The sequence below is a fragment of the Mesoplodon densirostris genome, chromosome 12 (assembly GCF_025265405.1).
Source record: "Mesoplodon densirostris isolate mMesDen1 chromosome 12, mMesDen1 primary haplotype, whole genome shotgun sequence".
Taxonomy (NCBI): domain Eukaryota; kingdom Metazoa; phylum Chordata; class Mammalia; order Artiodactyla; family Ziphiidae; genus Mesoplodon; species Mesoplodon densirostris.
The window spans coordinates 78,070,580-78,096,540 of NC_082672.1; the positions used below are offsets into that span (position 1 = coordinate 78,070,580).

The 25,961-nt window shown below is 41.5% G+C and overlaps 1 protein-coding gene across 1 annotated transcript in view; it reads left to right on the forward strand.

Annotated features, from left to right (window-relative positions):
- ADGRB3 (adhesion G protein-coupled receptor B3) overlaps window positions 1-25,961 on the forward strand; it is a 789,966-nt gene that overhangs the window by 373,624 nt on the left and 390,381 nt on the right. The window contains exon 9 of the mRNA XM_060114602.1: window positions 12,168-12,362. Within this exon, the coding sequence (XP_059970585.1) occupies window positions 12,168-12,362 (195 nt within the window). The remainder of the gene's footprint in view (window positions 1-12,167; window positions 12,363-25,961) is intronic.

The following is a 25,961-nucleotide window of genomic DNA, read 5'->3' on the forward strand; positions in this document are numbered from 1 at the left end:
TCAACACTAAGACCCAGCTCCACCCAATGGCTAGCAAGCTCCAGTGCTGGATGCCCTACGCCAAACAACTAGAAAGACAGGAACACAACCCAATGCATTAGCAGAGAGGCTGCCTAAAATCATACTAAGTTCACAGACACCACAAAACATACTGCCAGGCAAGACACTGCCCACAATAAAGACAAGATCCAGCCTCATCCACCAAAACACAGTCACAAGTCCCCTCCACCAGGAAGCCTACACAAGCCACTGAGCCAACCTTACTCACTGGGGGCAGACAACAAAAACAATGGAAACTACAAACCAGCAGCCTGAAAAAAGGAGACCCCAAACACAGTAAGTTAAACGAAATGAGAAGACAGAAAGATATACAGCAGATGAAGGAGCAAGGTAAAAAACCACTAGACCAAACAAATGAAGAGGAAATAGGCAGTCTACCTGAAAAACAATTCAGAGTAATGATAGTAAACATGATCCAAAATCTTGGAATTAGAATGGAGAAAATACACAAAACAGTTAACAAGGACCTAGAAGAACTAAAGGGCAGTAACACAATAATAGTAGGGGACTTTAACAGCCCAATTACAACAATGGACAGATCATCAAAACAGAAAACAAATAAGGAAACACAAGCTTTAAATGACACAATAGACCAGATACATTTAATTGATATTTATAGAACATTCCACCCAAAAGTGGCAGAATACACTTTCTTCTCAAGTGCTCATGGAACATTCTCCAGGAGAGATCATATCTTGGGTCACAAATCAAGCCTTGGTAAGTTTAAAAAAAATGAAATTCTATCAAGTATCTTTTACAACCACAACGTTATGAGACTAGATATCAATTACAGGAAAAATACTGTAAAAAGTACAAACACATGGAGGCTAAACAATACACTACTAAATAACCAGGAGTTCACTGAAGAAATCAAAGAGGAAATAAAAAAATACCTAGAAATACATGAAAATGAAAACACGATGACCCAAAACCTAGGAGATGCAGCAAAAACAGTTCTAAGAGGGAAGTTTATACCCATACAATCCTATCTCAAGAAACAAGAAGAATCTCAAATGAACAACCTAACCTTACACCTAAAGCAATTAGAGAAAGAAGAACAAAAAAACCTCACATTAGCAGACAGAAAGAAATCATACAGATCAGATCAGAAATAAATGAAAAAGGAATGAAGGAAATGATTGCAAAGATCAATAAAACTAAAAGCTGGTTCTTTGAGAAGATAAACAAAATTGATAAGCCATTAGCCAGACTCATCAAGAAAAAAAAGGGAGAAAACTCAAATCAATAGAATTTGAAATGAAAAAGGTAACAACTGACAATGCAGAAATACAAAGGATCATGAGACATTACCACAATCAACTATATACAAATAAAATGGACAACTGGGAAGAAATGGACAAATTCTAAGAAAAGAACAACCTTCCAAGACTGAACCAGGAAGAAATAGAAAATATAAACAGACCAATCACAAGCACTGAAATTGAAACTGTGATTAAAAATCTTCCAACAAACAGAAGTCTAGGACCAGATGCCTTCACAGGTGAATTCTATCAAACATTTAGAGAAGAGCTAGGACCTATCCTTCTCAAACTCTTCCAAAATATAGCAGAGGGAGAAACACTCCCAAACTCATTCTAAGAGGCCACCATCACCCTGATACCAAAACCAGACAAAGATGTCACAAAAAAAGAAAACTACAGGCCAATATCACTGATGAACACAGATGCAAAAATCCTCAACAAAATACTAGCAAACAGAATCTAACAGCACATGAAAAGAATCATACAACATGATCAAGTGTGGTTTATCCCAGGAATGCAAGGATTCTTCAATATACACAAATCAATCAATGTGATAAACCATATTAACAAATTGAAGGATAAAAACCATATGATCATCTCAATAGATGCAGAAAAAGCTTTTGACAGAATTCAGCACCCAATTATGATAAAAACTCTACAGAAAGTGAGCAAAGAGAGAACCTACCTCAACATAATAAAGGCCATATCTGACAACCCCACAGCCAGCATCAGTCTCAATGGTGAAAAACTGAAACAATTTTTTCTAACATCAGGAAGAAGAAAACGCTGCCCACTCTCTTCACTATTATTCAACATAATTTTGGAAGTTTTAGCCAAAGCAATCAGAGAAGAAAAAGAAATAACAGGAAGCCAAATCAGAAAAGAAGAAGTAAAGCTGTCACTGTTTGCAGATGACATGATACTATACATAGAGAATCCTAAAGATGCTACAAGAAAACTACTATAGATAATCAATGAATGTTGTAAAGTATCAGGATACAAAATTAAGGCTCAGAAATCTCTTGCATTCCTGTACATTAAAGATGAAAAATCTGAAAGAAAAATTAAGGAAACACTCCCATTTAGCACTGCAACAAAAAATGTAAAATACCCAGGAATAAACCCACGTAAGGAGACAAAAGACCTGTATGCAGAAAACTATCAGACACTGATGAAAGAAATTAAAAATGGTACAAACAAATGGAGAGATATACCATGCTCTTGGATTGGAAGAATCAACATTGTGAAAATGATGAAACTACCCAAAGCAATCTACAGATTCAATGCAATCCCTATCAAACTAGCAATGGCATTTTTCACAGAAGTAGAACAAAATATTTCACAATTTGTACGGAAACACAAAAGATCCCGAATAGCCAAAGCAATCTTGAGAAAGAAAAATGGAGCTGGAGGAATCAGGCTCCCTGACTTCAGACTATACTACAAAGCTACAGTAATCAAGACAGTATGGTACTGGCACAGAAACAGAAATATAGATAAATGGAACAGGTTAGAAAGCCCAGAGATAAACTCACATACATATGGTCACCTTATCTTTGATAAAGGAGGCAAGAATATACATTAGAGAAAAGACAGCCTCTTCAATAAGCAGTGCTGGGAAAACTGGACAGCTACATATAATAGAATGAAATAAGAACACTTCCTAACACCATACACAAAAATAAACTCAAAATGGATTGAAGACCTAAATATAAGCCCAGACACTATAAAACTCTTAGAGGAAAACATAGGCAGAACACTCTATGACATAAATCAAGGGTCCTTTTTGACCCACCTCCTAGAGAAATGGAAATAAAAACAAACAAATGAGACCTAATGAAACTTAAAAGCTTTTGCACAGCAGAGGAAACCATAAACCAAATGAAAAGATAACCCTCAGAATGCGGGAAAATATTTGCAAGCAAAGCAACTGACAAAGGATTAATCTCCCAAATACACAAGCAGCTCATGCAGCTCAATATCAAAAAACCCAATAACCCAATCTAAAAATGGGCAGAAGACCTAAACGAACATTTTCCCAAAGATGATATGCAAATTTCCAACAAACACATGAAAGGATGCTCAGCATCAATAATCATTAGAGAAATACAAATGAAAACTACAATGAGGTATCATCTCACACCTGTCAGAATGGCCATCATCCAAAAATCTACAAACAATAAATGCTGGAGAGGGAGTGCCAAAAAGGGAACCCTCTTGCACTGTTGGTAGGAATGTAATTGATACAGCCACTATGGAGAGCAGTATGGAGTTTCCTTAAAGAGCTAAAAATAGAATTACCCTATGACCCAGCAATCCCACTACTGGGCATAGACCCTGAGAAAATCATTATTCAAATAGAGACATATACTGCAATATTAATTACAGCAATATTTACAATAGCCAGGACAAGACATGGAAGCAACCTAAGTGTCCATTGACAGATGAATGGATAAAAAGATGTGGCACATATATGCAATGGAATATTACTCAGCCATGAAAAGAAACGAAATTGAATTACATGTAGTGAGGTGGATGGACCTAGAATCTGTCATATAGAGTAAAGTAAGTCAGAAAGAGAAAAACAAATACCATATGCTAACACATATATATGGAATTAAAAAAAAAAGGTTCTGATGAACCTTGGGGCAGGACAGGAATAAAGACGCAGACATAGATAATGGATTTGAGGACATGGGTAGGGGGAAGGGTAAGCTGGGACAAAGAGGGAGAGTAGCTTTGATATATATACACTACCAAATATAAAATAGAAAGCTAGTGGGAAGCAGCTGCATAGCACAGGGAGATCATCTTGGTGCTTTATGACCACATAGAGGGGTTGGATAAGGAGGGTGGGAGGGAGCCACAAGAGGGAGGAGATATGGGGATATATGTATACGTATAGCTGATTCACTTTGTTATACAGCAGAAATTAACACAATTGTAAAGCAATTATACTCCAAGAAAGATGTTAAAATAATTATTACCATTTATTGTAGTTTATTTCTAATCTCATAGTGCTGTGGTCAGAAAAGATGGTTGATATGATTTCAATTTTCTTAAATTTATCAAGGCTAACTTTGTGGCCCAGGATGTGGTCAATCCTGGAGAATGTTCCATGTGCACTTGAGAAGAACGTGTATTCTTCTGCTTTTGGATTGAGTGCTCTATAAATGTCAATTAAGTCCATCTGGTCTAATGTGTCATTTGAAGCTTGCGTTTCCTTACTGATTTTCTGTCTGGATGATCTGTCCATTGATGAAAGTGGGGTGTTAACGTTCCCCACTTCTATTGTGTTACTTTCAATTTCTCCCCTTATGGCTCTTAATATTTGCCTTATATATTGAGGTCCTCGTATGTTGGGTGCATATATGTTTACAATCGTTATATCTTCTTTTTGGTTTGATCCCTTGGCTGTTATGTATTGTCCTTCTTTGACTCATAGCAGTCTTTATTTTTAAGTCTATTTTGTCTGATATGAGTATTGCTACTCCAGCTTTCTTTTGATTTCCATTTGCATGGAATACCTTCTTCCATCCCATCACTTTCAGTCTGTATGTATTCCTAGGTCTGAGGTGAGTCTCTTGTAGACAGCATATATACAGGTCTTGTTTTCATATCCATTCAGCCAGTCTATGTCTTTTGGTTGGAGCATTTAATCCATTTACATTTAAGGTAATTATTGATATGTGTGTTCCTATTGCCGTTTTCTTAATTGTTTGGTTTTTTTTTTTTTGTAGGTTTCTTTTTTCTTTCCTTCCTCTTTTGTTCTCTCCTCCTGTGGTTTGATGACCATCTTTAGTGTTGTCTTTGGGTTGCTTTTTCTTTTTTGTGTGTGTATCTACCGTTTTTTGGGGGTTTGCTGTTACCTTGAAGTTTTGATATAGCAGTCTATATATGTACAGGACTGTTTTAGGTTGCTAATCTCTTTCCCACCTAGAGGAGTTCCTTTAGCATTTGTTGCAAAGCTGTTCTGGTGGTGCTGAATTTTCTTAGGTTTGCTTGTCTGTAAAGCTTTTGATTTCTCTGTCAAATCTGAATGAGAGCCTTGCTGGGTAGAGTATTCTTGGTTGTAGTTTATTCCCTTTCATCACTTTAAATATGTCATGCCACTCCCTTCTGGCTTGCAGAATTTCTGCTGAGAAATCAGCTGTTAACCTTTTGGGATTTCCCTTTTATGTTATTTGTCATTTTTCCCTTGTTGATTTTAATATTTTTTTCTTTGTCTTTAATTTTTGTCAGTTTGATTACATTGTGTTTCAGCATGTTTCTCCTTGGGTTTATCCTAACTGGGACTTTCTGTGCTTCCTGGACTTGGGTGGCTATTTCCTTTCCCATGTTAGGGAAGTTTGGGACTATAATCTCATGAAATATTTTCTCGGCTCCTTTCTCTCTCTCTTCTCCTTCTGGGACCCCTATAATGTGATTGTTGGTGCATTTAATGCCGTCCCAAATGTCTCTTAGGCTGTCTTCATTTCTTTTCATTCTTTTTTTTCATTATTCTGTTTTGTGGCAGTGATTTCCACCATTCTGTCTTCCAGGCACTTATCCATTCTTGTGCCTCAGTTATTCTGCTATTGACTCCTTCTAGTGTATTTTTTATTTCAGTTATTGTATTGTTCATCTTTGTTTGTTCTTTAATTCTTCTAGGTCTTTGTTAAACATTTCTTGCATCTTCTCGATCTTTGCCTCCATTCTTTTTCCAAAATCCTTGATCATCTTCACTATCATTATTCTGAATTCCTTTTCTGGAAGATTGCTTACCTCTACTTCATTTAGTTGTTTTTCTATGGTTTTACCTGATTCCTTCATCTGGGACATAATCCTCTGCCTTTTCATTTTTTCTCTTTCTGTGACTGTGGTTTCCATTCCACAGGCTGCAGGATTGTAGTTCTTCTTGCTTCTGCTCTCTTCCCTCTGGTGGATGAGGCTATCTAAGAGGCTTGTGCAAGCTTCCTGGTGGGAGGGACTGCTGGTGGGTAGAGCTGGGTATTGCTCTGGTGGGCAGAGCTCAGTAAAACTTTAATCCACTTTTCTGTTGATGGGTGGGGCTGTGTTCCCTCCCTGTTTGTTGTTTGGCCTGAGGTGACCAAGCACTGGAGCCTAAAGGCTCTTTGGTGGGGCTCAGGGCTCACGCCATTCAGTCCTTCCCAGAACTTTTGCTGCCAGTGTCCTTATCCCCACAGTGAGCCACAGTCACGCCCTGCCTCTGCAGGAGACCCCCCAACAGTAGCAGGTAGGTCTGGTTCAGTCTCCTGTGGGGTCCCTACTCCCTCCCCCGGGTCCTGGTGCACACAAGACTTTGTGTGGGCTCTCCAAAGTGGAGTCTCTATTTCCCCCAGTCCTTTTGAAATCCTGCAATCAAATCCCACTGGGCTTCAAAGTCTGATTCTCTGGGGATTCCTCCTCCCATTGCTGGACCCACAGGTTAGGCAGCCTGATGTGGGGCTCAGAACCTTCACTCCAGTGGGTGGACTTCTGTAGTATAATTGTTCTCCAGTCTGTGACTTGCCCAACCAGTGGTTATAGGGTTTGATTCTATTGTGATTGTACCCCTGCTACTGTCTTATTACAACTTCTCCTTTGTCTTTGGATGTGGGGCATCTTTTTTGTTAATTTCCAGTGTCTTCCTGTCGATGATGGTTCAGCAGTTAGTTGTGATTCTGGTGCTCTTGGAAGGAGTGAGCGCACATCCTTCTACTCCGCCATCTTGAGCAAATCTCCTATCACCAGTTTGAAAAATCAAAAATAATAATAGTAAAGACTACCATGAGGAATTCAGAAACAAAGTGATTGAATTATTAAGTAGCTATAAAGATGGAAATGTGGGACTGAAATAATCACTAACAATAGAAATAATGAGAGAATAGAGTTGGGTGGATAAAATGAGATAGAGAAAAGATTGGAATTGTTGGTTAAGATTATATTTGTTTGGCCTCATAAGTCAAATAATGGAGGGCATATTTGATTTAATATGAAAATGGATGGATTTTATGATGGACTTTTTTAATTATTATTTTTAGCAGAGAAGTGATATGTCCAGACATGTGAAAGGCAGGATAGTTTAGCTTGGGGAAAGACTCAGTAAAACCAGTTAGGAGCCTATGTAAAAGAGTGTGATGATAGGTATTGAACACATGTTCCAGGCTCCATCTCGCCCAGAGGTAAGAAGGATAGATATGAGAGACATTACATAGCTAGTATTTAGAGGAACTAGAAATTGAAGATGAAAAATAAGGAAGAGAAAGAGTCACTGTGTCTAATTTTAATCTCTATCTTTGCAGTAACCCATCATAACAACATTCTATGATATTTGCTATTTTTTACAGACAAATCAAATGATTCTAGGAAAGATCTGTCCAGTGTTCCTAAGTAGTAAATATTAGAACTACATTTAAATCCAGGTTTTATGGCTCCAACAGTTCTTTAAACATAATATACTAGTACGATTTCCAGAGAGAATGCTTAGTAGGTAATTATTGAGTTTAATTTGCAATGTAAAGAGTTGTGGGTTTCAAATCAGATTTCATACCTCTGATTTTGATTTTGAAGAGAAACAATGAAGACTAATTGAAAGGATAGAGCAACATGAGGTGTTGGTATTTAAATAGGATACCCAAATCAGGCCATATTTTTGAGAGAGGGAAAGATTGGAGAAGAATGAAGATTGAAGAACAGGTGGGATTCAAAATCATAGAGGTTAATCATAGGGTTAAATCATGGAGATGAAAATTAAGGATGCAAATAAAGGAACAGTGTGAAAATAGAGAAAGGTGAGGTGAGCAAACACAATCTGAACTCTATTTCTTCATCCAGAACAGTCCAGCAGATAAACATGGATTTGTTATTCTAGAAAAAAGTAGTGAAAGGGTAGGCACAAGGTAAGGACTCTTCTGATACAGAAGGAAGGTCAAGAGACTGGAATTGTTTTCCACCTAAATATGTTCTGGATCTGTCTTATCTGAACACCCTTTACATCCTTCATAAATGCTACCAGTAGCCTATGCTAGTGTGTACAAACATTACAAGGTATTGTTATGCCTTGGCTGGGTGCCTTCCACTGACAGTGCCAGGAAGGATGCTAATTAGTGCCAATTGTGGGAGCTGGTGTTGTGGTCTGGGCACATCTGTCTCCAAAGATCAGGACTGAGAACAGTTCATTCCAGCTGTCAGATGGCAGTAATGTTATTAATTTATTACTAACTGGGCCACATTTGGTGCTGACCCAGACGTGAAAGACTGCCTTTCCTAGCTCTGATTAGCTGAGCCATCCAAAGCCTTCTGTGTTATTTTTACTGCAAACAGAAAACATGTCTGACTGTTGTATTCCTCAAGGTTCAAGTCAATGTTGTGATGCTTTTGTTTGTGGGGAAGGATGAATTTTGTCTACCTGAGTTAGACCCTCACAGACATAGGTAGGTGTTGCCAAAATAACAGATAGGGAGCTGAGTTGAGTAGTCAGACGAAGTTTACCTTGGCGACCGTTGCTTCACCACATCCCTAGTGGAGAACAGTCTAAGTGCTCCTTGGTTTTGAGCATCTCAGCTGTGGTTTGCATTTCCATCACCAAACTGAACACTGAATTCTATGACATTTTTTAACATAGACCTTATTAATTTCATTTCTCTTCAGCATTTCACACTCCACCTGCTGAAGCAGACACTTTTGAGCCCAGGAGCTGCACTGTCTCTGTAGGTCAGGTAGTTGATTTATCTCATGCTGTTTGATACCAGTGTTTTCTATGGACTATGTTGATGAACAGTTTAGGACGACTTCCAAGTGTGCCTAACTTAATCCCATGACTTCACATGAGTTTAGAAGGACTCATTCAATCATTTGTTCATTAATTCTTTTGTCCAAAATATTAAGTAAGTCTTCTAGGTACTGGAATGTAACAGTAAATAAAATACACAAAATCTCTTCTTTCACAAGTTCTAATGAGGGAAGCAGAAAAACAAATAATCCAAAAGATAGATGCACAGTGGTAGGTAAGGTTGAGCACTAAGAAGAAAGGTGAATATTTTTTATAAAGGTGAGATACATAAATTAATATGTAAATAAATAGAAGGGTAAGATCATTGAGAATGACAAAGATACCATTTTAGATAGGAAGTCAGATAAGACCTCTCTGAGGAAATGACAAAATCATGTGGATCTCTGTGGAAAGACTGCTCCAGGCAAAAGGAAAAGCACATGCAAAGGCCCTGAGACAGACCTGTATGAAATGTTGTTGAGGAAGATCAAAGAGACCAGAGTGACCAGAGCACAGTGAATCAGAGGGAAAGTGTTAGCAGTCTCCAGGAACCAGATCATGTAGGGCACACAGACCATGATGAAGCAGGGAGCTTTCCCGTGTGCAGTAGCTGTGCTGACTATGGTAGGCTTGTACGAGTTCACTTGAATTTTTTTTTTAATGATTTTTAAAACTTTTAACCATATAGGCATATTTTTCAAGGCTTAGAAGATACATGAAAAACTGAGTCTCTGATGGCTTCAATTACATAAATAATAAGTTGAAAAGTTTAAATAAAAACCTAGGCAGCCCCAGCTCCAAAGCCCATTCCATCGTACTTTGTCATAAAGCACTAGTTAGAATATCGTACCTGAATTCACTCTACCAAACTTTTACAGTGCTGTGTTCTAAGGCTGTGAAGAAGGCAGGGAACCTACCCTCAAGGTTCGGAAAGACCACCCACAGAAGACATATAAGCAAATGATTATATTTAATTCAGTGTGATAAAGTGGTTGGTGTATACAAGGATTAAGAGACAGCACAGAAAAGGAGTTGATTGTTTCTGTTTAGATATTTAGAAAAACCAGGACTATTTGAGTGGTGTATAAACATGAGACAATATAAGGGAGGAGGTTAGCATATCCAGTGTAAAAATAGGATGTTATGGCACACATGACCTGAACAGGAAATTGCAAAGAGTTATCACTAATTTAGAAGCAGGACTGAAGGTCAACCTGATAGCACACATCACTGTGGTGCACTAGCTGGCTTCTACTGGAGTTCAGCATCCTTTATGATTGGCCAACAGTGTCTGCATCTTAATTAAGATGGGCATTGAGACCACCGAGATCAGCAAGGACTAGATCACTGATGTCTCACCCATCCTCTGGCTTTAGTCAGGGGTTGATGGCTGCCACTGAGGGAAGACAGGAGAGAAATGAAATAAGAAAATGGCAAGAAACACACTCCCTATATATGTTGTTTTTTTAATATAACATGATGGGAACAGAGAATGTCTCTGAAGATTTTTATTTTCCCAAAATATTTTTAGACACAGCTTTAGAGACTAGAGAAAAGTTAAATATCTGAAGTGTCAAGGTAGCACTTTTTAAAATCCATTTTAAAGAACATTCCTAACTTTAGGATTCGCTCAGATTGGCTGCCCTACTTCAAAGAATTTGTTGGCACTTTCTTTAATGGGAAATTGATGATTATAGTTATTACACTTTAACCTTTCTAGTCCAGTCTTTCTCTGGTGTGTGAGTTCTTGGTTATTTCATAATCCTTTGATAACTCGTCATTATCATAAATTTAACAATGCAATGACAACAATTAACCTTTTAGTAAACAAGTAAACGTATTACAGATCTGTGCTGTCACTTTTTTTTTTTTTTTTTTTTTTTTTTTTTTGCGGTATGCGGGCCTCTCACTGTTGTGGCCTCTCCCATTGTGGAGCACAGGCTCCGGACGCGCAGGATCGGCGACCATGGCTCACGGGCCCAGCCGCTCCACAGCATGTGGGATCTTCCCAGACTGGGGCATGAACCCGTGTCCCCTGCATCAGCAGGCGGACTCTCAACCACTGCGTCACCAGGGAAGCCCTGTGCTGTCACTTTACCTTCTCTTTCCTTAACATTCTTCCACATGATAAGTTGATTTTCTTCCCTTGGGCTGGAGGATGAGCAAATATGAAAACTGACAGCATGTTTCCCTGGCCATCAAACTAATTTTTTTTTTTTTTTTTTTTTTTTTTGCGGTATGCGGGCCTCTCACTGTTGTGGCCTCCCCCGTTGCGGAGCACAGGCTCCGGACGCGCAGGCTCCGGACGCGCAGGCTCAGCGGCCATGGCTCATGGGCCCAGCCGCTCCGCGGCATATGGGATCCTCCCAGACCGGGGCACGAACCCGTATCCCCTGCATCGGCAGGCAGACTCTCAACCACTTGCGCCACCAGGGAGGCCCCATCAAACTAATTTAAGCTTGCATCTCAATAGTTCATTCTGCTGCTGAAGACCTAGCTGAGAGGTTTTTGTTGTTGTTGCTGTATATTTTTTAAAATAAAGCCAAAATAATCCAGCTTTCAGTCATTTCTGTCATAGTAGTCCTTTAAAGTTTAACTAAATGTCTTTCTTAAGCTAAATGTCCCTGTGAAATCTCTTTTTTATTTTTGCTGCTGTATAAAGATGTCTTTATTTTAAGGGGTGAGGCAAAAATTATTAACCTCAGCTTGTTAATATAAAAGGATATTTTGAAGTGTTTATAATCTCCCATCTCTGCTCACACCTCACTGAACAATCTCCCCTGTTTACCACGTGCAAAACTATTTTTATTTATATTTCAATTAAAAACATAAATTAACACATGCTTTCTGCAAAGTGTTAAATTATGTTTTCTGAAAACTAGAAAAGGCAAGTCCGTCAAGTTAGCCAAAGTGTGGACATGGATGCGGAGGTCTATCCATGTGAGTTTGGGCTACACACAACTTAGTTTTGAAATCCTCCCAGGTCTTTCTGTGCTATTGGAATGTTGTCCCTGCAGTTTTAAATACATTCGTTTGATGAAGAAACAGTAATGAAGATTCTGATGTTTATTCCACTCTTTTGACCATCACAGATCAAAGAACACCTTGCGAAAGGGCAGAGAATGCTGGCAGGTGATGGGATGTCCCAGGTCACCAAGACGCTGCTGGATTTAACTCAGAGGAAAAACTTCTATGCGGGTGATCTTCTGATGTCCGTGGAAATCCTCAGGAATGTGACAGACACGTTTAAAAGGGCAAGTTACATCCCTGCATCTGATGGCGTCCAGGTAAGGGAGGTGATTCCATGAAGGAAAAGCAAGTGAGCTTGGGATCAGTTGTGGTCCTGAGAAGCCAGTGCAGCCACCATGGGGGCTTCCTGGCCTGGAGGGGAGGGTGCTCACTCCTGCTGGGGAAGGCATCCAGGCCGTGCTCAGCTGAGCTGTGGAAATGACCTCAGATCCTTAGTCATTCTATATACCTCGGTGTCCTCAACTGTAAAACGCATGTAATGCACCTCCAGGAGATAGTGAGCGAGAATGTGTGTGAAGTGATTTGAGTCCTCAGCAGAAAGGCACTATAGCAAATTCCAGGTTGTAGCATGGATATTTTATTCCCACATTTGATATCACCATCTTGCCATAGGAAACTATTAAAAGTACATTAAGCATAATGAAGGCCCATTAACTATAGCATGCAGAGAAGACACAGTTTAAGTTTTGTTTGGGGTTTTGCTATTAGAAGGGGGAAGGCCATGTTTAATTCTGTGGAACCATTGCCTGAAAATATCAGGTGAGTAGGGAATTGTTCTGGGTAGGAAAATAAGGAATTCAGTAACTCCTCACAGCATATTTTTCTTGTCATGGAAGACTTCTAGAACAGCATCATTTATTTCCATAGTAAAGTTTAAGTATTCATCTAATTTTAGAATTGCTTTTGCCATTAAGACAAAGCTTGTTGAATGGCAAAAAAAAAAGCATATTTAATGCAACTCTAGTTTGCATTTCAGATGAACTCTTCTTGTGCCTAGGCTAAAATGTACGCCTGCCAAGAATGTTGAGTTGTTTTTTGCATTTCCAACATAATGTTCTTCCTGTATCTTGGCAAGTTTTGGCAAAACTCCCACATCAGGTAGTTTTCTTTCAGCCCACTCTTCCTTTGGGAGTTTTATTTGCATTTCACTTGGAGAATTCAGAGGGTGTTTTTTTTTTGTTTTGTTCTTTGTTTTGCTTTTGTTTTGCTTTGTTTTGATCAGCTATTGAGGGAAAGAGGAATAGAAGGCTTTTTGGAATCATGGAATTATTCATAAATAATATTAAATGCCCTAATTTGTATAGAGGTACATATAGTATTTAAATTATATGCATATACTGCTGAAAGTAGCTGCAATGAGAGTTAGTGGAACTGCATTCTATATTTTATCATCAGTGTCCAGGAATATATTTTTCATTGTAAAAATACATAGTAGGAGGGCTTCCCTGGTGGCACAGTGGTTGGGAGTCCGCCTGCCGATGCAGAGGACACGGGTTCATGCCCCGGTCTGGGAATATCCCACATGCCGCGGAGCGGCTGGGTCCGTGAGACATGGCCTCTGAGCCTGCGCGTCTAGAGCCTGTGCTCCACAACAGGAAAGGCCACAGCAGTGAGAGGCCTGCGTACCGCAAAAAAAAAAAAAAAAAAAAAAAAAAAAAATAGTAGGGAGGGAAGGTAGAAGATTACTGTCATTTGAGCATTTCAGAGATGCATTTGTGAGGTTTTTTTGTTTTTATTTATTTATTTTTTTGGCTATTCTGCATGGCTTGCCAGATCTTAGTTCCCTGACCAGGGATGGAACTGGGCCCCTGACAGTGAAAGTGCCGATTCCTAACCACTGGACCACAGGGACTCCCCAAGATGCTTTTGTTTCTTTACAAAGAGTGAAAGAATTTTCCAGTTTTAAAAATGTTCTAAGTAAGCCAAGTACAACCTTTCCCTGTAGTTCTGAGATACTTCTATCCATTGGCATTTACATTGAAAAATAACATCTGAAGCCCTTGACATAAAATACAAGCTGTAATTTTGAAAAACCTCAGATCCTTGTGTTCACGGGTGAAACATCAGGCAGAAGGCGGTACACAGTGAGCTCTTGGGCCTCTTTGAACCCTCATGAGTGTAGGGCTTTAATATTTTTAGGTGCTGAAATTCAGGAAACTAAGATTCCCAGGTTGTATTGGGGACATATTATGATTGAGCTTCTCATTAGAGTGTGCAGACTCCATGGACAATTAGTGTAACCACAGGCTTCGGCATGGACATCAGCTGGCATGACTTGAATAGAGCAATGTGGCTGATGGTGGTGGTGTCCTTGTGACATGGTCAGAAATACCTTCCTCTGTTTCTGCCCTGCTCTCTCCTTAGTCCTCCACATGCGCACAGAATTCTCAGCAGGCTGGTGTCCTAGGCATTCACAAACGGGAGATGTGTTTTTCTCTTTCACTGTCTTTATTAGTGTCTTTTCGGGCACCTGGAAACCTTCCTCTTCTGAGAGTCCTTCTTCTTCCGTCTTTTGCCCGTCAAACTCCTGGCACAGCTCCAGCAAGTCTTTCTGACTGCCAGGCCTGCAAGCCCCAAACTCCATCTGAAAATGACCTTTCTCATCTCTGAAATTCTAGCGAACTTTGTACCACTTTTCTTCTACTTTCCACAAGCAATTTTATACAAATCTTTTGGACGTATGCATCATCTTTGTTTGATTACAGCCTTACTGCGACTTCAGTCCTCCACTTTCAAGGGCTCTGGGCACTTGTGGTCGGCTAGCACCACAGGCTTCATATGGAGTAAGCTAAACTTGTCTTGAGTGCCACGTTTTCTTGTATTTTCTACTTTGCCTTGCAGAATTAGTGGTCCATAGGCTGGAACTGTAATGTCATCTTTTTTTTTTTTTTTTTTTCCGGTATGCGGGCCTCTCACTGTTGTGGCCTCCCCCGTTGCGGAGCACAGGCTCCGGACGCGCAGGCTCAGCGGCCATGGCTCACGGGCCCAGCCGTTCCGCGGCATATGGGATCCTCCCAGACCGGGGCACGAACCCGTATCCCCTGCATCGGCAGGCGGACTCTCAACCACTTGCGCCACCAGGGAGGCCCCTGTAATGTCATCTTGACTTTTCCCTTCTCTTCCTTTCCTGTTGGGTCAGCCTACGTGATGCCTCTTCCGTCCGTCTTTCCTCTCTCTTCCCACTGTTGTTCCCCCCTCTTGGCCTCCAGTTACCCCAGCCTCCATTATTTCCATGGCCTCTTTCCTTTCGTCCTCAGATCCTTATCAACATTCCTCCTCATCTTGTACACCATGGTCCTATTGGCTGTCCTAGGACAGCCCTGATTCTGTCACTCCTCAGTCAGAAATCTTCAGCGGGGCTCCAAGGCCTCCTCAAAGATAAACTGAAGCCTGTGTCTTGGTTTCTTGTATGCCCGCCATACGTAGGTCACCTGCCTTTCCACCCGTGTGCATGGACTACTCTTTCCCTTCACAGACTTGGAGCCAAGTGAACTACTTCCTGCTTCCTGGATGCACTGTGTGTTCTTGGCTTCAGGCCTTCGCCTCCTCTATGCCTTCGGACTGGCTTGTCTGTCTCCGTCTCCTAAATCAGTCTCTTGATACAGACCCTGGGTCTCTGAATTCCAGAAACACTTTTCCTCCTGCATCTCTTTATGTCTTGAGTTATGAGTACTCATCTGCAAATCTTTGAAAAAGAAGAAATATCCCTGATCCATCTTTGGATACTAGCCGAGCTCCAGGTTCTCCTCTCCCCAAAGAGGAGTCTTGACTATAGAAGCTGCTCAACAAATGTTTGTTGAATTAATTAACAACAAAATTAATAACTACATAGATACCACTGAGCTTTTTTTATCCTTTTTTTTTTAAACTGGGAAAAGATCAAAGACCAAAGAGACATTAAGGAAAACTATTTAAAGAGAATATATTCTTTTAAATGTAATTATGTGCAAGACATTTTATGTAAAATGTCTGGTGATGCTGGATTCAGTAAACAATTGACTTGATACATTGATGAAAGTGAGATAGTATAGCTACAACCTGTTAAAATTGGGTGAAAAAATAAAGTGTACTTTTATGTCTTGGAAGGATAAAACATAGTAATAGTTTTATTTTGGGCAACTGGTAGAAAATTGCTCCAAAAGTCCCTTCCCTCCAGGCACATTCTTTCCAAACCTTGGGGCTTCATCATATGTCCAAACCTCTGCTCGTATTGGTCCTCTATGTAATTTATTCTTCCCATTTCCAATCTGATGCAAAAGTCCTTCAAGATCCAGCTCAAAAATCATTCCTACTCAAAAGTCTTCTCTTCAGATCTCAGGCAGAATTCAGTGTTTTCCTAATTGTCTGGTCTTTTTGAAACCTTGCAAATATCCCTACTAGAGCAGGTCTCTCACATAACATTGTAATTATTTGTTTTCAGGCCTCCCTTCAGCAGCAAATGTTAAACTTGTGGAGAGACAATTAGGTCCCTGGGGCTTAGCTTGGCACTTGGAGCATAGTAGACATGCAAATATTTGTTCAAGTAATTAGTGAATATGTGTAATGTAGTAATATTTGAGGAATTTATTTCACAAAAAACTAAGAAAAGTACTCTGAACATCCAATTAAGAGAAAGGAAGAAAAGGAGAGGAAAGCTTGTCTTTTTTTCCAACCCCTGGGAAAATTCATACTGAGTCTCATTCTATCAGCAGAGGATGAACTCACAGCACCCACACCAGGAACTTGACAAAGTTGAATCATACATGCAAGTTGAAATTCCAGTTTGTCCAATAAATATCTTGATGTCTTCAGACACATTACTTAATCTTTCTCTACCTTATTTCTTCATATCTAAAGAAGAAATAGTAGTACAGTCTATTCTCTTTAGTCACGGTAGTTATATTCTCTAAAATGAAAGAATACTGAATCAGTTACTCATAGGGAAACTACAGGATGGGCTCCTTCAAGAATCTGTCATATAATTTTCATTGACCAATTAATACATGACCTGTTTTATGTGTGTTTCTGTTATTGTTATACATATAACAATATATATGTTATTATTATATATACATTGTGTATATATAACTGATGCCTGAACAAACCTTATCTAACACACATTTTCTCTATAAGGCATAACACAGCCTTCTTGGGTTTAGGAATACTAGATGGACCTCCAGCACAATGCTGATGGCCATTCTCAGCAGTGAAATTACCAAAAAGAAAAATATGGAAAGAAATCTGGGCATTAAATAGACCACGAAAAGAGCATGTTTACAGGATATGAGCTGAAACCAAAACTCAGAGCACGGTCATGTGACCTGAGCTGGGCGCTTGTGCATGAGTGACTCAAATTCACCACTGTGCGTGTCCTTGAAGTTATGACCTTTGATTTGGGGGTTACAAATAAATTGTAGTGAGGAGTTGAATTTGCAAATACGGAATCCATGAGTAATGAAGTTCGATGGTAACTATTTTCCAGTGTTGTTGTGAGGCTTAGAAGTAATTCAGGTTAAATACGTAACAACCCATACATGATGGTATTTGTGAGTCGTCCAGCAGAGAGTAGGTGCTCTGTAATGCCCTTAGTTCTGGCCTTGTAACTCTTAACATAAAAGTAAAAGATGGGCCTTGCTCTCAAGCTGCTTACAACGTCATTGAAGGAAAAGCTAACTCATGAATGAGGCTAGACCGGTAATGAGGAAGAGAGATATGAGTACAGTGTCTCACTTCCAGGAACTCTCAAAACATAGAATCTGAACTGCAGCAACAAGAAAAGAATTCATGGGAGCCTTAGGCCTTGAGATAGAATTTGGAGAAACAAGCTGGGTGTGGAAACAATAATCAAACTCCAGTCAAAGCCACAGAAATGGTATGAGTGTGGCACATTCAAAAGACCACAGTTGGTAAATAATGCAATTCACGTTGGAAAATGTCAATCGTGAAGGCAGGAGAATCAAGGCTAGAGGAGAGTTTGAATGTTATTCTCTATAAGCAAAGTTACTAAATGTGAGTGCTGTTTTTGGAAAGATGATCTGGCCAAGGTGGATAAGGACGATTAGCGAGTAAAGGAAGACTGGGGGAAAGAAACCCATGAAAAGGCTACAGCAGTGACCTAGAGGTTGGAAAAAAGAAAGCATGTTTCAGTGACAGTGGATCAGAAAAGCAGGCATGATCCACTTAATGGAATGAAAGGCAGGCCCCGGAGACAGCTTATATTTTGGGGTAAAGAAAGAAAAATTGGAAAGAATACATTCATGGACTATCCACATAGACTCCTTGTTTAAAGTTGCCCTCAAACTTCCTGGATGCAAGGATTTGTCTCTTTTCAGGCATGCTTTTGTTCCCTGACAAAACTTCTGTTGGTCTAACTCAGTGTTTTCCTAATGTCTTTGACTATGACCCACAGTCAGGCACCCAGTTTACATCAATATATAATTGAAAACTAGACTTTTACGAAATAATATTTCCCTTTTCTGTGGGTAATGCACTCTTGTATTTTCTATGCGTTCCTATTTGGTTATGAAAAGTCGATCATGACACTCAAAAAGGTCTCCACTCAATGTCTGAAAATCACTTGTTTGTCTAACATGTTCTCTAGGCTTGAAAATTCATTTCCCAATGATTAAGATTAAAGAGGAAGCTCAAAACTCAGCTTCCAATTTCTTTCTTAAAGGCAAACTACATTCTAAATAAAATTCTCAGAGTTCGGTGATCAAGAAATTAAACTGAAAGCAGAGTTGGTGATTTTGGATAAGCCAAGCATCTTCTTTCCTAAAACACTTGACAGGCAAACATGTATGTTGGATCTTTCTAATTCTACCCATCCAGCACTAGGTGAGGATTCTTGAGTATTATTTCTCTGACGCTTTCAGTGAGAGATGTTTTTACTTTTTGTATACAAAAGAGTGGTCTGATTAATGGGGAAGCAATTATGGCTATGACAATCCAGAGCCATTATGTAATGCTGAAACTAATTCTCTTGAGCAAATAAGATCTAGTACGGGCCCTTTAGGTTTGGAATTGTAGTATAACTCTAGCCTACAAGCCAGTACCTTATGACTTGAGATCCTCTGCTTAAAGAACATTGTGCAGCAGAAGATTAAGAATTTCCTGGAACATAAGTCGGAGAGGTAGGGAAGGCAGTAGAGCGTGATGACTCAGAGTGCCTGTTCGTGGTCAGAACCCCGAGCTTCTGGTCAAGGCTCTGCTACTTGTTAACTATCTGATGCTGGACAGGTGACTGGACCTCCCTGCACTGACATCTCTCTTCCACTGTATTGGATGCTGGTACCCATGCTGATGTGAGGGTTGAGTTACTGTGTAAAACTTACACAGCACATGGCACAGAGTAAAAGCTCAAGGAACATGGCGATGACCCTTATGATCCGGGAAGGTGAGATTCTGATGGAGCAAACACCTGAAGCATCTCTGGACCACAGGTATCTGCTGCCAGTGCAGACGTGTATTTTGCTATGGCTCCTGGGAACAAAGGAAGGTCAAATATTCTTCATGGCATTACCTATGCAAGAATGGCCCACTGCTTTTTTCCCACTCTTTCCCCCTGCCCCACTCTTAGTAGAGGAGAAGGGCAGGGAATGTATCGAGGAGAATGGAAGTCAGAAAAGAAGTGTTAGTCCTTAAGGCCGGTACCACAAGGCCATTTCAAAGTTAGCCAGCAAGTGGATGAGAGGACGGCTTGAATCAATAACCAGGATTCCTGGATCTGTGGGAATCAAGTGGAGCCCAGGATGTCAACTCCCAGCTGACTATCACTCCAAGTCACAAAATGGCAGTCATTTCAATGCTTCCAGCCTGAGACGGTTCCCCAATCTTACTCTGTGGTAGAGAGAATGTGTACAACTAAAAGCTCTTTCTAGATAGTGTGGAGAATGTGCCCTTATTATAAGATGGAAAGAAGAAATTCAATGCCAAATACCTGCCTTAAATGGGTGAGATATTAATAAACACACCTTGCTTCACCCACCAACGTGAGTAAATCCTACCGTGAACAAAATTTGGAAGATGGCTGCAGGCTGAGAGGAACTGAGGACCTCCATAGGGGAATACAGAGTATTCACAATGATGGGGGAAAAAAGAAGCGTGACTAAGAAGGTTAGGTATTTGTGGAATGAAGCCTATCAACTGGTACATGCCATGTGATGTACATGAATGACTTTGGTAGAGCTTAAGAAAAATATGATAAAGCATCTGATAGGTAGTTTTGTCATTTCAGAATCCCTCATTATTTCCATCAGAGTCAAGAAAATGTTGTGATTTGCATGTGCACAGTGTACAGGTAGTCTTCTATTGTGATTCCACTTATTATTAAATTTTTCTTTTAAAAAAGAATGGGGGAATGTATCAGTTTGCAGGGCTGCCATAATAAATACCACAGACTGGGTGGTTTAAACAACAGAAGTGTATTGTCTCCCAGTTCTGGAGGCTGGAGGTCCAAGATCAAGGCGTGGGCAGGTTTGCAGGCAGCTGCCTTCTCCCTGTAGCCTCACATGGCCCTTTTCTCTGTGTGTGTCACCCCTGATGATTTCACGTGTCCTAAATGCCTCTTCTTATAGGAACACCTGTCACATTGGATTAGGACCCAGCCTCATTTTAACTTAATTACTTCTTCAAAGGCCCTGTTTTCAAATACAATCAATTCTGAGGTACTGAGGGCTAAGGGCTTCAGCATACGGATCAGGGCCAGACACAATTCAGCACACAACAGGGGATCTTGAAGGAACTGTGAGGATTTCCCTTTAGCCAAGAAAGGTATGTGCCAGGCATCTTCCCAGGGACAGGACCTCTTTGGCTCTGCTTGCAACATCCCAGGGGTGAACCTGTGATGCGTGTGTGTTTCCTGCCCCGGTGGCCCTTCGGTGTATCAGCCAGTCCTGCCCAACCAAATGCAGCGATCACTTCTCACCTTGTGCTTTGTCTGGGTTTGAGGAAGATTTTGCCGCACTTGTTATGGTGTTTTTATGACTGGCTGCTCGGCAGGGCTCCCTCTTGGGAATAATTGATGAATATATCTAATCATTTCAGCATCACTAATGTTTTTACCCTTCATCTGTAAAGCAGCACCAAGCTTGGCCTCCCTAAGTGCTGACAATAGAGATTGTTTCTCTCCATTCCCCCATCCTGGTTGTCACCTGCACCTCAAAGCAGACCCACTCTCTGCTCATTCTCTCTGGAGCCCTCCATCCTACACTTGCTCTGGAAAGACTCGTAGCATTGTGTAGGAAGTTGGCCATCCAAGCAGCTCCAAAACCACAGGTGGAACCGTCTTCCATCTCGGCAGAGCAGTGAGATTAGTGGGAAAGGCAGCCCGAGATTCCTGGACCCCTGTTTCATGTTGTTTCCAAAATGAGTCAGAGCTTCTGTGATATCTGTGACTAAAACGAGAAGAAAAAACAAAGGTGTCCTTAAGGACTCTGGACTTTTTTCTCCTAAACTCGTGCACGTTAGGGACTATTTGCTTCAATAATCTGCTCTCACACCCTCTGGATCTGGCATGTGACACTGGTCTGTCTGGGACAGCCCCACCCTGTTGGCAAGAGCCCTCTGACCACAGCCTTCCAGGCTGGTGACCCAGCCTGCTGGAGACCCCATGGCTGACCTTCTGACCTTGATACCCCAATCCCTTTGTCCCCCCATTGATCCTCTCATTTTCCAGTGCATCCGTTTCTTGTCTCTGAATCATATTCTCCATATATCTTGGTCCGTGATGTCTTCCAGAGGGCGTCCTTAATTATTATCTGCTGCTTCCTGAATCCTTGAGGGTTTCTCATTGCCAATGGCCAGTTGATGTGTTTCTAGGATAAGTATTCTAGATAAAAGATTAAACCAGGGCTTCCCTGGTGGCGCAGTGGTTGAGAGTCCGCCTGCCGATGCAGGGGACACGGGTTCGTGCCCCGATCCCAGAAGATCCCACATGCCGCGGAGCGGCTGGGCCCGCGAGCCATGGCCGCGGAGCCTGTGTGTCCGGAGCCTGTGCTCCGCAACGGGAGAGGCCACAGCAGTGAGAGGCCCGCGTACAGCAAAAAAAAAAAAAAAAAAAAAAGATTAAACCAGAGTGATGTGACTTTTTGTCCTGATCCATTGAGAGACCACCTATTAAAAAAAATAGGCAAAGCACTCTTTAGGGATTATTTAACTTTAAAAAATACAGTAGAACAAGCCAAAGATTATTTGTGTAATAATATTCCTCTTGCTCAATTTTAGTTCTGTGCACTTTCTTGACTGGGAGGCTAAGAAGTAGAGTCATAGCCCAATCACAGGGATTGGACCTCAGTTTTCCAGGCCCTAATCTGTAACCTGGGTGTGTTCCTGGTTCTGCACATCTCACATGCAAGTGTCATCACCCAAGTGCATGGAGGCTAAAAAACTACAGGAGACCAAGGCATTGTATCTTGAGCTCTCCTTGGGTTTTTACCTTGCTGCAGACTTGGTCCATCTCATCTGACTTAACCTCCCCACTGCAAAGGACTTCTGCCCCCCTCCCTACTTCCTTATCCCTAAGCCCTCATCTCACCTCACCTGGTCCTCTTCCTCTCTATCTTATCACCAGGGTTTAACTTTGAGTTCATCCCATTCAGCTCTATTCCTGGTCGTTTTAATTTTTCCCCCAAAGGCTCCAGGGTTCAACTAGGATTAAGGATTCTCAAGTTTTGACCTTTTGAGCTTCAGGCTTGTAGGGACAGTGGCAGCTGGGCGTCTGCTCTCAGCTCTATCCCAGGCCCCTCACGCTCAGCCAGAACAGAGCTGAGCCCACCATCCCTGGGCACACGCAGCTCTGCTGTGTCTTCTGCGTATTCAGCAGAGCTGTGTGTCCTCTAGGGACCAGGGCCCGGTCCGGGTTCTGCCCTCTCCCTCCGTTACCACGACACCTTGTTCCTTAATCAAGCCAGCAGACAACACGGCCTCCTTTCTGACCTCCCCATTTCCACTCTCACTCTCCTTGTACTTGTTTTCCACTCAGCAGCCAACGTTAGATTTTTATTTTTCCTGAAACTCATGTCACGTAACTATGGTAGGATCCAGGCCCCTCTCTATCGGAGCCCCGCCTCTCTTTTACATCCTGTATTAATATTCTCCCCTCCCCCTCCAGCTCCCTGCTTAAGGCCATGCCAGCTGCATTGCTTCCCCTCTGTTTGTGTTCCCTCGTCCCACAGTTGTTCTGGGGCTCTCTTCCTCGGGCCTGCCCATGACTGCCGCCTTCATCACTGTCCTCAGCTCAGATGTCACCTCCTCAGAAAAGTCTTTCCTGCTGACTGTTCCACCTGAAGCACCCTTGTGCACACACACACACACACACACATATACACATACACACACGTGTGCACACATACACATACAAACACACATACACATATATACACGTAAACACATACACACAAACATGTCCACACGTCCACAGATACCCACATATACACATACACACACCCACATGCACACGTCCACACAGTTACACACACACACATATACACATACACACATATACACACGTGCACAATTACACATACACATATAAACACATAGACACACAAACACACCGATACCCACATACACACGCACATACACACACCCACATACACATGTCCACACAGGTACACACGCTTACACAGCCCTCCCCTGCCCCATATACTATTTTATTTTTGATTCATCACCTTAAGTCATGTTTTAAATGATTACTTATTATTAAATGTCCTTTCTTGACACACCACAGTGTAAGCTCCATGAGGGCAGGAACCCTCATGTGTCTTGCTCACTGTTGTATTCACTACACTCAGAAAAGGGCCAAGTACACAGTAGGTGTTCAGGAAATATTCCTGAAGGAGTGAGTGCCTTTCTGCCTCTCAAGCATCCCCTGGGTCTTTCCTCACCTCCACCCTCACGCCCACTTCTGTCCTCACTGTCTCTCACTCGGGCTCTTGGTAAAGTGTCCCCAGGATGTTCCCTTCCCCAGCCTTCTTCCTCCCCAAGCCCCCAGCTTTGCTGTCTGGAGTGCATTTTTCTCTCTCTCCCAACATCCTCTGCTGCTAAACAAGGTAGCCCTCACTCCGTCAGGGATGGGGCAGCAGTGGTGGTGTGTAGGGGCTCCACTGTGTTTGGCAAAGAACCAGCTGTGTGTGGAAGAGGAGACCCCTTCCTTGGGAGAGGACCAGGGCCGAACATCCTCCACTGTGTCCTCTACTTGTGAGGCCCTACAGTTTCTCAAAAGTGGGTGTCTGTGACCAGGATGGCCTTGAGACTTCAAAATGCCTTCAGATAGGAAGAGTTCGATCCCATATTTAATCAGGAGAACCAGCTTTCTGATCTGTAAAAATAAGCACCCTATCTCCTTCCCTGGACCTACAAGAACCCTGGGTCTAGAGCAGAGGAGGGTGTTGAAAGGAGGCCACACATTAGGTGGGGACCGTGTATCTATGATTTTTAATTCCCCCAGTGCTTATCCCATGGTCTTCTACACAGTAGGCATGCAGTCAGTCAACTTGAAATATTTGAGTATTTACATTTTCCTATGCCTCATGCTGTACCCTGGGGGCATGGGAGTGAACGAAATGGAAACAGTCCCAACTAAATTATAAACTGGTAGAGGAAAAGCCCTAAAGTGATCATCATACAAATACATTGTAATTACGAATTGTGATATACTTCAAAAGAAATCTACACAGTGCAAGTGCAACTCCGCATGTTTGCTGCCCTGTGAGTGGCTCCCTTACAGCTGGCTGCTGCCTTCATTACATTAGGGTGAAGCAGTACTTATTCGTCCTTGGGTGAGTGCACAGTAGTTTTGCTGGGTTGCTCATGCATGGATGTAGAGGCCGGGAGAGTCAGAGACCGTCATACTAATAATTCCCCAGGTACTGGGGAAAGCTGACTCTCAGAACAGAGAACGAGGGTCCCTTCTGGTCAGTAGAACCTCTTCCTTCACGTCTTATTATTTTAGGTGATTACTTCCAGGAATGGGCTGTTTCTTTTTTTCCATGGATTTTTGGCAAAGCATGAATGATGACAGTATTGGTAAATGAAAAATAAAAAAAAAATCACTACTCAGAATCAGAAACATAAAGAGACTGTGCAGGCTTTGTATACTTACAGGGTGGAGGTGGGAGAAAGCCTTTCTGGGGAAAAGGCATGTAAATCTAGATGTGGAGAACAACAAAAAAAAAGGGTTATTCAAGTAAAGAACAGGAAGTAAAGTGGTTGAAGAAAGGGAGCAGCATGATATAGGTCTGGAGACTGGGCAGAAACAGGTTTGGGATGCATGGAGAAGTCTGCTGAGCCTGGAGTAGAGAGAGTGGGGGACACGTTTGCTCAAGAGAGAGTGTAGAGATGGAAAGGGGCTGGATCACGCTTGACCTGCAGCTGTCAACTGCTCTCTGGATGCATGACTGTCCTGGGCTGTGCCATTTTAATCCTAATGGTGTGTCCCTGCTTCCTTGCTTAGCCTTTAAGCCTCTCTTATGATCCCTCTATATTTCAAGTTGGGACCACCACCATTCCTGAAAGCTTTCAGTTCTCCTTCTTAGCTCTGTTCCTTGGGGCCTGTCTCTGTCTCTCAGTGCCCAGGCATTTGCTGCTGGGTTAGGAGGAAGAGAACACATTTCTTGTGGCTTAGATATCTCAGATCATGAACCTAATCTACAACTCTCTTTCAGTAAGGAATTCAGCAAAAGTACATGCTAAGATGTGCTTCAATATATTTATAGAAAATTGTATATAGTCCTTGAGAAATTTGTCAAGTGGAAGCCAACCAGTTATAGAACAAAGAATTACGTACTTACTGCTTTTCATAAAATTGAGCGTCCTGACCAGTGTGAGGTGATACCTCATTGTAGTTTTGATTTACATTTCTCTAATAATTAGTGATG